Source organism: Vipera berus (assembly GCF_964194415.1).
Source record: "Vipera berus genome assembly, chromosome: 4".
NCBI lineage: Eukaryota > Metazoa > Chordata > Lepidosauria > Squamata > Viperidae > Vipera > Vipera berus.
Window position 1 is genome coordinate 59,606,172 of NC_138206.1, and position 15,837 is coordinate 59,622,008.

At 37.8% G+C, this 15,837-nt stretch overlaps 1 protein-coding gene across 5 annotated transcripts in view; it reads right to left on the reverse strand.

Moving 5' to 3' along the window:
- Nucleotides 1-15,837, reverse strand: part of KDM6A (lysine demethylase 6A) — a 180,673-nt gene that overhangs the window by 63,711 nt on the left and 101,125 nt on the right. For 3 of the 5 annotated variants that reach the window (XM_081327938.1, XM_081327936.1, XM_081327935.1), the window contains 7 exons: nt 14,625-14,723; nt 13,527-13,746; nt 12,848-12,982; nt 12,260-12,409; nt 11,672-11,770; nt 10,757-10,861; nt 9,437-9,832 (listed from right to left, as the gene is read on the reverse strand). In XM_081327938.1, the coding sequence (XP_081184064.1) occupies nt 9,437-9,832; nt 10,757-10,861; nt 11,672-11,770; nt 12,260-12,409; nt 12,848-12,982; nt 13,527-13,746; nt 14,625-14,723 (1,204 nt within the window). The remainder of the gene's footprint in view (nt 1-9,436; nt 9,833-10,756; nt 10,862-11,671; nt 11,771-12,259; nt 12,410-12,847; nt 12,983-13,526; nt 13,747-14,624; nt 14,724-15,837) is intronic. The other 2 variants (XM_081327939.1, XM_081327937.1) reach the window with 1 other exon arrangement.

A 15,837-nucleotide genomic window follows, 5' to 3' on the forward strand; every position in this document is an offset into this window, starting at 1 on the left:
AACTCTGTCATGACAACTGCCCAGACAGACATTGTGCCCTCCTGAGGTGAAATTCACACCATCCTTTTGGTCTTCCAAAAGGGCCTGAAGACCTGGTTCTACCGAATGGTTTGGAGCCCTAATGTTGGTGGCATCATTCTGGAGGTAACTAACCCCCCACCTCTCCCCCATGTGCATCTTGCTCCCTTCCCCCATTTTTGTTAACTTTAAACTTTAACATTACCATTTCTTGTTTTGATGTTTTAATGTTTTTAATGATTTTAAGCTGTCTAGAATTGTCACTAGATGAGATAGCAGCATATAAATTGAATATTGAAATAAAATATGCCATGCCCCAGAGTGGCAAACTGCAGCCTCCATTCACCCGACAAAAGCCTTAGACTTTACAACTGAACTAGCATGTCCGTGCTCTAAATACTGGTAACAGCCGATAGTTTTTCTAAGATGGTCTACTTTGGGGGTCTCCAACCCTGGTCCATGGACTGGCACCGTTCCACGGCATGTTAGATGTCAACGCTGCTAACATTGAATGTTATTGCTTGACAAGAGATGAAGAAGTAGCTATTTCATATGTTAAACTTGTGTATTGCTTTAAGACTTGTGTATTGTTTTAGTTTAAGGTTAGGAGGGGGGGATGAGTAGGATTGCACTTTTCAAGGCCATCTCTAACTAAGAAGATAAGGCTTTGGCGGGTCTTCTAATGGAAGGGAAACTGATTCTTTAAATTAATTGGAGAATAATATTAAGGACAAAATTAGAAAGGTGGAGAATTGTGTTTTAATATATTGTGCAAGGGGCGGAGATTTCAGATTCCAGCTTCCTTCGAGCAAGCATTTGCCGGTGTATTAGGCTAATAAAGGACTTTTAAGGTAAACAATGCCTCAGAGTCACTTGAAAAGCCCATACGTCGGAAACTTGACATTAGAAACTAGTCCACGCAAACAAGCGAAGACCCATCTGTGGGATGCAGGCAGCACAGAAAACCACACCCCTTCCAGTCCACAAAAAAATCTCTCTCCACAGAACTGGTCCCTGATGGCCAAAAGGTTGGGGACCCCTGGTCTACTTCATTCTTTGCCATGGCTTTTCTTTTACTGAGGAAAACAGCCATTTATTCATGTTCTTAAAAATCCCAAGTTGCCCAAACTCCTGATTCATGATATAGGCTACCATTCATAGTATGCTTCTAGCAGACCCAACTACTAGAGCTTAATATCCAGCTATCTTTAGATAATTACCCACAGAAGTTCATGTTACAGCAATAATTTTGTTGCTGCAGCCAAAGAGAAACTTTTAGCAACAAAGATTGAGGGAGACAAAAAGTACACACTGTCCATTTATGCTGCTCTGAACAGGGGTATTTTGCTATGGACCAGAGGGAGGAAAAACATTCTATATCAGAAAGAAGTGGTTTCTGATCTTTCAAAGACCCCCAGAGAGGGAGGAGATGTAATAAAGAGGGCGACAATGTAAGTTACATGATTATATGAACAACCCATTGCTACCTAGCAAAATGACTGAGAAGCACAAAGCAAGGTGACCACTAGACTGTGGGAAAGGAGGAAAAAAACAGCACTGGATTTAAACTGTACGAAAGAGGAGACTATAGCCTCACATAAACACAGAGTAGTCACTTGCCTAAAGTAATTTTATTTTAGTATCCATTGAAGATTATTTAGCTGTACCAACTTCACTATTTAGGCAGATTCTGCATTTAAAGGTAAAGGTAAAGGTTCCCTCGCACATGCGTGCTAGTCGTTTCCGACTCTAGTGGCCAGTGCTCATCTCCGTTTCAAAGCCGTAAAGCCAGTGCTTGTCCGAGGACGTCTCCGTGGTCATGTGGCCGGCATGACTAGACGCCAAAGGGGCACGGAACGCTGTTACCTTCCCACCATAGTGGTCCCTATTTTTCTACTTGCATTTTTACGTGCTTTCGAACTGCTAGGTTGGCAGAAGCTGGGACAAGTAACAGGCACTCACTCTGTTACACGGCACTCGGGATTCGACCTGCCAAACTGCTGACCTTCTGATCGACAAGCTCAGCGTCCTAACCCACTTAGCCACCACATCCCTTATATTCTGCCTTTAGATAATTGCAAATAAGAGAATAAGTCATTTGCAAATTGAGGTTATAGGCAAATAACCTGTGGAATAACTTCTATTGGTAAACTATTGGTAAATATACAGTAGATAGAATACCTCTAGAAAAAATATCTAGTTAATGTTTTTTTTAAAATTATCTTTTCAGAATAATATAAAGTCACAGGTGCTAGTTCTTGAGCTGGTGTTGGTCTTAGGCAAATGGAGCTCTTCCCCAAACCTAAGAAGTAATAATGTATCAGCATAGTATGTGGATCCAAGTAATGTGGCCTTTTGCAATTGACACGTGAAAATTTTGTCAATGCACAGATTTTCTAAGTGATCACCAAGATTTTTTAGTATGGCACCCAGTGGGTCAATAACCACTGGACAACGTCTGATTTATGCTAGAACCTTTCAGTTTTGATTTTCAGATCTGAATACATTATAACCTTCCCTAATTCTTTGTCTTCTATTCTGCTATCCCCTGCTATTGCCAACTATCTATACTTTCTTTTAAACCACAGTTATAGCTACTGTATTATAAGCCAAGACTTTAATGGTTTGTATTCAGAAATCCCACAATATTTTAACCTGCTTATTTACAACTACTATTTCTAAATCCTATTTTCTCATCAATTTTTCATTAGTTGGCACAGGATAATTTTTACACGTTTCAGTGAATCATTTTGGTAGCGGTCTGTGGTATAGTCAGCCACGTTTAAAGGGTTTGGCATTTTTATCCACATATTGAGTCCTTCACAAAGATCTAGGAGAGGCAGATGTTGTTCTTTGATGGTGTTAAAAGTATCATTGCAGGAAGAAAGTTGCCTTTTGCAATTGACTGATGGTGATTCTGTCAATGCTGATGGTGTTCCAAATGGGATTCCAGTTGTTTGGGGACTGGAATCAAGGCATTTATCGCTATTAGCACTACCTTTGCTTTCTTTTATTGTAGTTGTTCTACTTTTATTTGCAGGTTTTATATTTTGTGATTTTCTCCAGATTTTCTCTTCTCTTCTGCTGTCTCCAGGTACTGCTATGTCTACTATCCAGCTTTTTGGTATTTTTTTTATTGACAACAGTTAAGTGTGGTATATTTTGTGGCAGTTGCTTGTCTGTTTGAATTCTAAAGTCCCAGGATACTTTAGCTTCTATTATTGTCTACTTCATGGTCCTATCAGATCTTGCTTATAGACAAATAGCATTTCTTGCAGATATTCCAAGGCAACATTGTTGATACTTTGTCAGATCATTGTTTGTAGTCAGTCTGTGTGATTTTGCAGCAGATAACTAAGTGGTCTACTCTTTCTTCAGCTTCTTGGCAGAGGCAACATTTGCTTCCTGTTGCTGTCTTTTCAATTCTGGCTTTATATGCATCTGTTCTTAAGGCTTGGTCTTGTGCAGCCAGAACCAATCCCTCGTCTTTCTTCAATTTTCCCGCTCTTAGTTATTGCGAAGTATTGCTATTATCTGTTTTGCTTGCTATTTTTTTAATGTATTGGCCTTGTAAAACTTTGCCTTGCCATGTCTCTTTTCTATTCTTCATTTGGTCTTTCTTATAGGCCAGTTTGGTCTCTCCAGTACTCAGTAAGGCTTCCTGGTTTACTAGCTTCAGTACATCCCTGATCAAATGCCTCTTTATCTTCTTCAACTGTCTGATGTACCGTATTTTCCGGCATATAAGACGACTTTTTAACCCATGAAAACCTTCTCAAAAGTCAGGGGTCGTCTTATACGCCGGGTGTTAGGGTTGGGGGCGGTTTTATTGTCCGATGTTACAGGAAAAACCAGAGGCAACACCCCTCCACACATACACACATGCAGGCAACCTCGGCAGCTCATTGATAGGGGGGAGGAAGGGGGAGAGAATCACAAAATTGCTGTCTCATTCCAAAAACAAGCCCTGCTTCACCTACTCACCCCCCCCCCCACTGCACACGGCTCGGTCCATGACCCAGCGCTCCAACAAACAAGGGAGGTCGCCCGTAATCAGCAAGCCCGACTATCAGCTGATCGCTGGTTCCTGGCTCTGCAAACCCGACGACCAGCTGCTTCACAGCGTTTGCACGCGCCTGCATCGCAGGGCTTTGCTGAGGACCCTGCAGGCACTCAGGAGGACAGCCCAGTCTGCCTTGCCGTACAGGGAGCCTGGGCACTACAAAACATGCTAGCTGTTCCCTTGCCTGCCGACGGACCTGTGCCGGGACTGCATGCTATAGCCTGCGCGCTGGAGGCAAGGGCCGGCTGTTTTCCGTCGGTGTCAGATGGACCGGAGCCGGGGACTGCTGGAGGGCGGCCCTGGGATGTGCCCGCTGGAGCCAGATACGGATGGGGGGGCAGTTGGTTGGAGAGGGATAGGCACACACTGGGAGCACGTTAGCGTTTTCACCCGGGTTGGGGTAGAGGGGGTTTGGAGAAGAGTCACCTAGGATACTAACAGCAGCAAGGTTTACAACGCTGAAGTTGTCGAGAGTCGGAAGCATGTGGAGGTTAAAGAAACGCAGGCAGGCTCTGGATGCTGGAAGTGTACTTTGTACATTGTTAAGCACATTGATTTGTGCTTTAGATTGTAAGCTGCCCTGAGTCTTCGGAGAAGGGTGGGATATAAATGGGATTTTTTTTTTTTAAATTGCGTCTTGGAGACAGGGAGGGCTGGGCAGGCAGGCAGGGAGAGAGAGCTGACCCACCCAATCCAAGCAGACTTTGTATGCAGTGGGGTAGTCTTATATGGCGAGTATAGCCCAAACCCTATAATTTAACAGGAAAAGTAGGGGGTCGTCTTATACGCCCAGTCGTCTTATACGCCGGAAAATACGGTACTTGCAATATTCCACATCCACCTATTTTCCTTGGTAAATTAAACCTGTGAACTTCGCTCCATGGATGAATGACATAGCTCATTATTTCAGGGCATATAATAACAACAACAATAAAGTTGGAAGGGACCTTGGAGATCATCTAGTCCAACCCCCTGCTCAGGCAGGAAACCCTATACCATTTCAGACAAATGGCTGTCCAGTCTCTTCTTAAAAACTTCCAGTGTTGGAGCATTCACCACTTCTGGAGCCAGGTTGTTCCACTGGTTAATTGTTCTAACTGTCAGGAAGTTTCTCCTTAGTTCTAGGTTGCTTCTCTCTTTGGTTAGTTTCCATCCGTTTCTTCTTGTCCTGCCTTCGGGCGCTTTGGAGAATAGCTTGACTCCCTCTTTTTTGTGGCAGCCCCTGAGGTATTGGAACACATTTCTTGCAGTGAATTAAATTTGTGCTAGTTCCTTTTTGATAACTTCAATGCAGACAACCTTATTCTGTTGTTTTTGTGCTGTTCTGGATGCTCAGTTATTCTTTGTTTCAATTCTTCTTTTAGTTAGAGGGCCTTGTTCTTTCTGAGGAGAAGGCAGAGGAGAGGGTGCCTGGTTTGGGAATGAAAGTGATTCAGTATCTATGCTGGTGTCCATTATGCTGACTTCATTTGATTTGCTTCTACAATATGAACTATTTCTGGCAAGGCTTCAATTTCTTTCCCTTGGGTAGGCCTTTGCAGTTCTTCCAATCTGCTTCTTTGAATAGTTTCTTTCATATTATAAATCAACCTTGATCTGCTAGTCACTGTTCTGTCATTTCTGGTTCTGGATGTTGTTTCCAGAACTGGTGCATTCTTTTCAGATATCCTCTTTTTGTTGGACTTGATTTGTAACAGCATATTATTATGTCTTTGTTTTCAATTCTTGTATATTTGTGCCAGGTAAAGACTTCTTCACCCAGGAGTCCTGCAGTTGCTGGTCCTGGTTGCTCAGCCAACAGTCCCGAGTCCTCTATGCCAATTTGTCCAGGAGCTCCAACATCTAGCACACTGTCCTTGTTGATCTAGGAAGCAACCAATCTGATACGGGTTTCTCTGTAAAATTACTTCTCACCCTGTTATTTATGGGAGAGTGACTCTGCATCTGGCTCCTCTGATGAGACCTGTCCAATATGGTTGAACGTCTGGCATAGCATCCCTTTCTCACAGCACCCAAGGCCACAACCACATCAAGGTAGTACCTCACTGGGGGGGGGTTGTTGTTATGGTTGGTAGCACAGTCAGCCATATGTTTAGACTGGATTTGAGATTTTTATTAATCTATAGTCTTTCCCAAAGACCTGGATATTAGATTTGTAACCTTCCTTTTGAAAAAAAAATGGGGGGGGGGGGGGGAGTCAACTCAGTGGCAAACATACATCTGCCTCTTTTTTTCTCTACAACAACCACCCTGTGAGGTGGGGATGGGTAGGTAGGCTGAGACAGAGAGACTGGTCGAAAGCTGCCCAACTGGCTTTCATGCCTAAGGGAGGACTAAACCTACAGTTTCTTGGTTTCTACATAAGCATTTTAAGGACTAAACCGGCTCTCTCATAAGGAAGAACACACATCAATTCATTTCCCACAGTGAGTGTGGTAGGTGGGTTGTAAATGTGGTGAATAAGCACTCATCTCTGGACAAGTCAGTTGGATTGTGATAGGTAGCTATAGAAATTGAATAAAGAAATAAATTTAATTTTATGCTATTAATAACCAAAAGATCAAAAGTCCTGTGCTCATTAATGTTCCTGGCATTTTTACATTGTAAAAATCTAAAAAAAAATAATCTGAGGGATTGTCTTTTTTCAAGTCTCTGCCCATCCAACTAGGTCAGGCAGAATGGGCATGCTGCAGATCCCATCAGCCAATAATGTCAGGGACCAAAAGGTGAGTTTTTTCTGGAGTGGTTTTATTCTCTCTTCAGATAACAGAAAGGCCCCAACCCTGTTACCCTTTCATAAGTCCCTAAAATCCTGTCTATGTTCCGCAGTATGCGGTGCTGAATGTGACAAGAGTCCCATTTTTTCCTGGCTATATTGCTAACTGGTCAAATATCTTGTATATTGAATTAGACATTTTAAATGTTTTTTAACTGATTTTACTGTTTTATTGTTTTAAAATAAGTTTTTATAATTTTTTAATTGTAACATATCTTCTGAATTGTAAGTTGCCCAGAGTCATTGACCAAGATGGGCAGCCATAGAAATTGAAGGGAGGGAGGGAGGAGGGAAGGAATATCTAAAATGGTTACTGACAGGATTTGATAGATTTCTAACATATTTCTAGGTTCATTATATTCAAAAGGTACCATAAACTAGAGTAAATTGATAGTAAATGATGAGAAATATTTAATACAAAAAAGAGAAATGAAAGGATTTACTTAGGTCAAAAGCAAGAAAGATTCCAATTTACCATTCAATTTAACTGACTTAAAAATTAAAACTTTTTTCCTTGCTTTCATCACACTGTAAAGTAGTCAACTTAAACAAATATAATTTTACATATTAAAGCCCATATAGGGGGAACCAATTTTCCTTTTGCTGTACTTCTTTCCAATTTACTCAGTAAAATATCAAAATTTTACACTATAAAGGTAAAGGTTGCCCCGCACATGCGTGCTAGTTGTTTCCGACTCTAGGGGCCGGTGCTCATCTCCGTTTCAAAGCCGAAGAGCCAGCGTTTGTTCGAGGACGTCTCCGTGGTCATGTGGCTGGCATGACTAGACGCCAAAGGTGCACAGAACGCTGTTACCTTCCCACCGTAGTGGTCCCTATTTTTCTACTTGCATTTTTACGTGCTTTCGAACTGCTAGGTTGGCAGAAGCTGGGACAAGTAACAGGCGCTCACTGTGTTACACGGCACTCGGGATTCGACCCGCCAAACTGCCGACCTTCTGATCGACAAGCTCAGCGTCCTAACCCACTGAGCCACCGCATCCCTTTTTAAACTATACATGAATATAAAACATATACATATGTTTCACTTCATAAAATTACCTATGCATTCCACACAGTATTAAAAATTTGATTCCTGTAATGTTTAACTAGACAAAACAGTGCACCATAGGGCAGAAACATTTTTTGAACCAAGGTACCTACAGAATGTGTCCAAAATTGGGGACCTATGGGTCCCATGGAAATGAAATTTGGCAACTTTTATAAAACATTTCATAACATAAACATTTCCATAAAGCAGTTTATATTTTAAATGGTCTATAACATATAGAATGAAACCAAAATATAGGACCCATGACTCCCATGAAATTGAAATTTGGCAAATTTTATAAAATATTTTATGACAAAAATTATAAAACAAAAAAGTTTGACATAATACAAAATGTCATAAAACATTTTCTCTGATGATGTTTGATTGCGCTATAAAGTTCAATATGGGCTAGTTTCAAGGCAAATACATCTCTGAATATCTCCCTGAATTTTTAAGAACTTTTCAAGTACACTAGAAGCTCTACCATTCTTGAAGGCATTGAGGAATCTGGTATGGAAATATCTCTGAAACAATGGCCCAAGGGGGCATGGGTTGTCTAGTTTTTCCTTGAAATTGAAAAAAGAAAAATCACAAGGTAGAAATATACTAATATCCAATACAGAAGTAACATGTCTACTGAATGAATGCCTTGATTGCTTACATTCAGATATCCAATTGGAACTATCTCTGTAGAGACATGTGGTTAGTTAATTAAATACCAAATGTATTGTTATGAATTCTCTAAGAGAAATAAATTCAAAGCTCAATATTTAGTACATAGATGAGTAAAGTTCAATGATAAGTAAAATCCTTCGAAATCAATCCCCTTAAATTTTTTGGTTAATTTTTTCACTATGCTTAGAATTTCATTAGTATGTTTCTACCATGAAAACTCATATAGCAAATAAATTACTTCTGTGATTGAACCCATTTTGCATTGGTAGAAGAAGAAAATCATATTACTTTTCAAAGACATACTTCTGTTTTTAATAGGTGTAAATAAGAAAACATGTCTTATTTTGAGTTTTCAAAAAGAAAAAAATACTGTATTTTCTTGTCAAATATTTCCTTTGTGATTTTTTTCCTTTTAGAAATTTGAATTTTTATTATTTAAAATATATAAATACTTGAATAAAAATACTGAGAAATTCTAAAACAATGAATTTACTCAATTGTTTATTAGTATATACAATTATCACCTGATGATTCAAATATTTCATGTTCTGATGATCAATAAATGCTATGCTAAAAATTATGTTCTTGAATGCCGCTATATTTATATAGAAAGGCCTTGAGGAAATTATTTTGTTACAGAGATGCTATGGGATTCATGCTTTATTTGAAACGTATCTGTAAGTATCCTAGAAACTGTTCCATTTTGCAAGGTACTTAGTAACATATATTAACTTGACTTCGAAAAACTATTCAATATTTTCAGAGGTTCATATTCTTCTGAACTACATGTAGAAAATAAAGTTATGCTCTTGTATCAGCATTTTTCTATTAAAAATTAAATCAATATATCATTTACCTGAGTGGAGTTAGATAGTTGTTTTTTCCACGGCTCCTCTGCGCTGCTGGTCAGGTTTGTGCGGTTATGAGGTAGAGAGAGTGCGTTTCGCTGCAGGTAAGGCACGTTTCCATTACTTCCACTTCCTGTTATGTGATTATTGCCTATCAAAATAGTGTCTGTACTACTCAGCGTTCTTGCTGTGCTGCAGGGAACTGAGCCTGCTGGAAAGGGTCCATTTGCCATAGGCTGCCCAAGACAGGTTGGACGGATTCCGTGCTGTGTGATGTTAGGCACTCTGGTTAGAGCAACCTGTGGCTGCTGACCAGAGACAGAGTTTGTAGGCAGTGATGAGTCAGCTGTTGGCCCATTAGCAATTCCAGTAGATCGTACCTGTGCAACTCCCATCTGCCTCATCTAACAAAAAGGGAATACAATGTTTAAGAAGACAGGCAAATTATTTCAAATTATAATTTCTTCAAGCATTTTTGGTGGAGCAGGTATCACAAGCCCAAACTATGCTCTTCTGAAGTTTATGAATATAAAGGTATGCCCTATAAAAGACAGCCCAAAATTATACAATCATTCTGTCTGAGCAAGATTGTATTGAGCAGTAACGATGTAAAAAAATTGTTATCCCTTTGGCATATTTTATAGGCAAAAGCTGCATTTTTGTGCATTCTTAATTCATTGTGTACTTGTAACACAGAGCAATGTACTTCTCAAGTAATGATGCTATGTTGGCAAAAAAAATAAATGCTGCAGCAGCACAGTAAAACATAGTAACAATCCAGTAGGAATAAGTGATACAGCCAGGAGCAGTGGTATGGCTCAACATAAAGTGTTTGCTCCAGGTTTTCTGAAAGAATACAGTGTTAAAGCCAGACATATTTTTTTGATAAATTTATTATACAAAAGTATGCATGTTCATTAGGAAAAAAACCCTGTGCTTCAAATAGGTATCTTGTCATCTAATAAAGACAGTAATAGTAAAATAACACTTTTGAGGTTTTACTTCACTGAATTCTTTAGCATCTCTATTTAAGTTCAAAATTAATGACAGAAAATAAATGCCATATTATGAATGTGTACTACTTCCATGTCAGTAATTGAAGAATAATTGCACTATATTATTTCATTGCCTCTATGAAAAAATAACCCTATGCTAATTCACTATATGAATTCCTTTTAATCTATTTATTCATCCATCCTTTTTTCCCCACTTACAACCCTGACCAAGAATGACTAAAACATTCATAAATATTTAAAATCCTAGAATTTAAATGTCCAACCAATTTCATTTCATAAGACAATCTGCAAAGTAAATGTGTTTGCTGGCACCTGCTGGTGTTGCTGCATCAAGACAAACTGACTCTCCAGCTGTTCCAGCATAAGCTTCTGTGCTGGATTTAAACTATTTCTATTTGCACGCAGCTGTTCCAAGTGCTGAAAAAGAAATAAAAATATATCTCGTATCACAATATGACTAATGTTATCTCCTTATTTACTTTCTTTTTAAAACTATTTTTTTAAAGTTTTAACTTTTTCAGTTATGCAATAACAAAGTAAAATCTACTCAAAATCAGGACAGTTCCAAATCGAATTCCTTATGGCGAGACAGTTTATATAATAACAAAGTTGTTAACTTTGATGACAGATGCTGACATCAAGTCTTGGCAAAATTCATGATGTTTCACAGAGAATTCCACGCTGTACAGTATACATAACAATAAACATTGATGGCTTTACATCTATCTCTACAGTTTTTTGTTTTGTAAATCCCCTTATTTTGAGAGAAAAAAATCCTGGTTTAAAAGAGGCATTTAGCCAGTTAAAATACCAGAGCTGTCCATTTTTTTGATTCAGTATACCAAGAATAACTTTTGAGTATTTCAGTTATTTTGTAGGGTATCAAAAATATACCCTACAAAAAAGTACTCTCAGAGCACTATATGAAATGACTATTTTGTTACATGTTTCTCATAACAATACAATGTGTTTTCATACAAATACAGTGCTTTCAAGTAACATGCACAATGTGTAGAAAAACTAAAAGTAACATTTTTATGATTTAATTTAAATATCTCAGAAGAGGAAAGCAAATACATAAATACAAAAACATTTAGTAAATACACGCACATACACTAAAAGGAAATACATCAGAAAAAAATTAGTTAAGTCATGAGGCAAGATGTGAACATGCTGATTTTATAGTTATATGGTATTAAGTAAAAACAAATACACAAAACTCTTCACCTGTAATTTCTGTGGTGTCAAGCACCAAGAATGTATTTGTTGCTGTACCGGAGGAGGATGTGACACTGTGTGGCCACTGCTCCAAGCCTCTAAAGTGTTCTAAAAACAATTAACAACAATAATAAGAGCACTGGTAGTAGAGTATCTAAAATTCAAATTATCTCAGTGGTGCTCACTACAAATCGATTCTTAAAAAAACAGTAAAATACTGCTAAATACAATAACATATTAGTTAATAGAATAATGTGAGATAATGCAAAAAAAAACAACCAACCAATTATGATGAATAATTAAATAAAACCAAATGATATATATTTCAAAGTTCACCAAAATTCATCTTAGTTTCTGCAATACCATCCATGTGATGATTCAGCATTCTAAATATAAGCAAAGATGATAGAAAAAATGGCCCTTTTCATACCCTCTGCTATGGTACTATTATAGCTATTGTAATGGTGAACTACTCTTACACCAATGTCACAGTTGTGAATACTATAACTATTATAAAGACCTATCTTGGTAATGGCCTAATTCTTCTGAAGGGCTGATTCTTGAAACTAATTGGGGCTCTCATATGAGTATATATACCTTGGTTGGACTAGATGGTCTTTTCCTCTTGGCTGGACTGGACAGGTCATCTACATGGCTAGAAGGAATCATGTGTAGTGGCAACTGCTGTGAAATAGGTGTCTGACTGAGGCCTAGTACAGGTTCAGTATTTTGATGAGGTTTACAAGCCTAGGAATCAGAGGGAGAGAAAATATGGTTCTATTCATTTTAAATTGTTCCTTGAATAATATCTTTTACCAGGTGTACATTTTAAAAAGGGCTGTGAATTTACTCTGAACTTATTTACTGGAAATCAATTTCATAGTATCAGAGAAGTAGTGTGTACCTTTCATGGGTTTGTTTTCAAAACAGACAGACAAAAAACTGCTGCAAATTCTATGTGGGATGATATCTTTGTGATAATTATGAAATCCACAAAGGTTCTAAAATGGTACCCCCATATTTCTTCCATGACAGGGAGGTTTTTTTTAATCTCCCTCTGCTATTAAGTCTTATTACCAGTGAAAACTAACTCTGTGCTACAGCAAAATAATTTTGACTACTACGATTGATTGAAAAGAACCCTTAAAAAGCTGGGCACCTGCAGAACATAACCCAACTTCTCACCTGTTGTGTTGTGTTCATGGCACCCTGCCTGGAGGTAAGCTCTGCGGGGATTGGTAGGCTCCATGCCTCCTCAATACTAGGAAGTAATTTAGTTTTATTCTGTAGACTACCTTGTGGAAGGTTACACAACTGAGCCTAGGAAAAATTATGTAAAAAGTGAATTTAACACAAGCCTAATTTAGTAAGATCAAGTCCATGAAATTTTTCCTAAATTCTGTACTCTGTTATGTCTTAGAAAGGATCAATTTTAAATCTGGGACTTCAGAGAAATGCTAAGGATAAAGAGGGTAACCAGATATAAACCTTTGTGAGAATTGGAACAAAACTGAGCTCTGATTTCAGTGGTCTCATTAATCCTTTGGTTCTGAAGTTGCTAACAAGAGCAAAAGATAGTGTGTGTATACTCTTGCTAAATGCTATGATAACTTAAAATGTAGACAACACAAAATATGCATAAATTATATCAAGATACAAAAAATAATACTTAAGAATAGAGAACCACTTAAAATGAAAAATCAAATGAAACTGCAAGCTATGGCATGTCCTGAATGCATATGGAAACAGACTGTGAAGCTCATGAAACAATCACATATAATATGTCTGTATCCCTTATTTTCCTCCTCCTTTCTAACTTGATGTTATGGCTAAATAGATTCCTATTTTAAGACCATGTTTTTACCTGTAAATACTTTATTCGTGCTGCAAGCGCAGAGGTATTACTACAGTTTTTGCTTCTGGTTGCATTTAAGTAGCATTTAATGGCATCCTGAGACTGATTGCAGGATTCATAGAGGGTGCCAAGATCCATCCAGGCTGCAGCATGGCCATGGTCCAATTGTACAGCACAGATATAGGCCTGTAATGCATCCATAGGCTGATTCTGTTGTTGATACAGCACGCTAAAAAGACAAATGCTCAATTCTAAATAAAATAATACCCAAAGTTTCATCATTTGTCTCAGCTTGTACTTAAAGAAGTGATAAGTCATAATTCTGTAGAACAATAAAGCTGTCAAACCTCAATTTACTATAATGGAATGTTTGGAAGTGCTTCAAATATCTTTTTAAACAAGAAGTTGTATTGTACAGTACTTAGTAAATTTTGCCTACCAGTTAGCCTTAACATTAACTTTGAGAATATATACATCTTAGATGTGAAGTAATAATAATAATCATAATAATAATAAGTTGGAAGGGACCTTGGAGGTCCAGTCTCTTCTTAAAAACTTCCAGTGTTGGAGCATTCACCACTTCTGGAGGCAAGTTGTTCCACTGGTTAGTTGTTTTAACTGTCCAGAAGTTTCTCCTTAGTTCTAGGTTGCTTCTCTCCTTGACTAGTTTCCATCCATTTCCATCCAAGTATATCTAGCATAAGACATTCTAATAACTTTATATTTCATAAAAACTATTCTAAGATACTTATAGGATAAAACATCTATTAAAAGCCATCTTGCTGAATTATATTAAATTTTGTTTTATTACATAATAATATTAATAATAATGATGATGATGAGGAGGAGGAGGAGGAGTTGGAAAGGACCTTGGAGGTCATCTAGTCCAACCCCCTGCTCAGGCAGGAAACCCTATACCATTTCAGACAAATGGCTGTCCAGTCTCTTCTTAAAAACTTCCAGTATTGGAGCATTCACCACTTCCACTGATTAATTGTTCTAACTGTCAGGAAATTTCTCCTTAGTTCTACGTTGCTTCTCTCTTTGATTAGTTTCCATCCATTGCTTCTTGTCCTGCCTTCAGATGTTTCTCTCATAATCTCTTACCCTATAGAACACCATGTGTCTGCACTTGCTTCTGATTTATCAATAGATTGCCTATAAGAAATAAAGGCATCCTGAACTTTCCCAATACTTGAATAGCACCTGAAAGAAAAGATGGATAAAAAGAAATAGAGAGGCTGATTTTATAATTGTTTGCTTTTAATATTGCATGGATTAATTTCAATTCATGTATTCTTACAATTTGCTATCTGGTTCAATTTATCTTATCAATTTCATCAGAATCAATTTCACCAGAAACTTGCAACCATCAAAAAATATCTATGAAGTACAAATGGCAATTGCATGCATCATTCATAGGTTATCTATTTATAATAACTGCTAATATTACATAATAAATGGAGAACCAGTACAGAAGGAAATATGAACTGAAAACAACCAATATTTGATGTGGAAAATCTGTCTTTTATTTCTCTTCCTCCAAACTAAATTAAAGGAATTAGTTCCAGACCTCATAACTAAGGCTACACAAAATTAATTTAAAATATAGAATTCAGTGATATTATTTTAGAATACAATTAATCATTAAAATTGGAATAGAATATAAACCATCAGGAGTATTTTCATACATTTTGCAGACTATTAAGCAAATAAAATAATAAAATTTCAGATTTATTTGCACTTAATACAGCAAGACGCATAGTCCTTGACTTATAACTCCAATAGAGACTGGAAAATTCTTCATTAAGTGGAGTTGTCATTACACCCTATTAAGTGGAGAGGCATCACATCCAATTTTATTATTTTTTGCTGCAGTCATTAAGACATCATGTGACCCCAACCTACAACCTTCCTAATGGATTTCCCAATGACTCTGCTTGTTGGAAGCTGGTTGGGGAGGTCACAAATGGCAGTCCCAGATACTACAACAGCCATAGATGCATGATGGTTGGCAAGCCCCTGAATCCCAGTCACATGACCATGGGGCCATTGCAACAGACCTAAGGGCAAGGACCAAACATTAATTTGCTTTGTTTTAGGATCGTGGCAACTTCAGACAGTTGCTAAATGAAAGGCCGTATGTTGAGGACTATCTCTACATAGGCACACGAAGACTGTCAGAAACTAGCAATGAAAAATTGAAGAAAACAGACTCTTTACTGAACTATTTTATAGTCATCAAATATGAATCAGCTATTCCTTGCTACTGAGCATACAAGCTATGATAATAAAGGTTTTGAAGTTTTGAAAATATCTG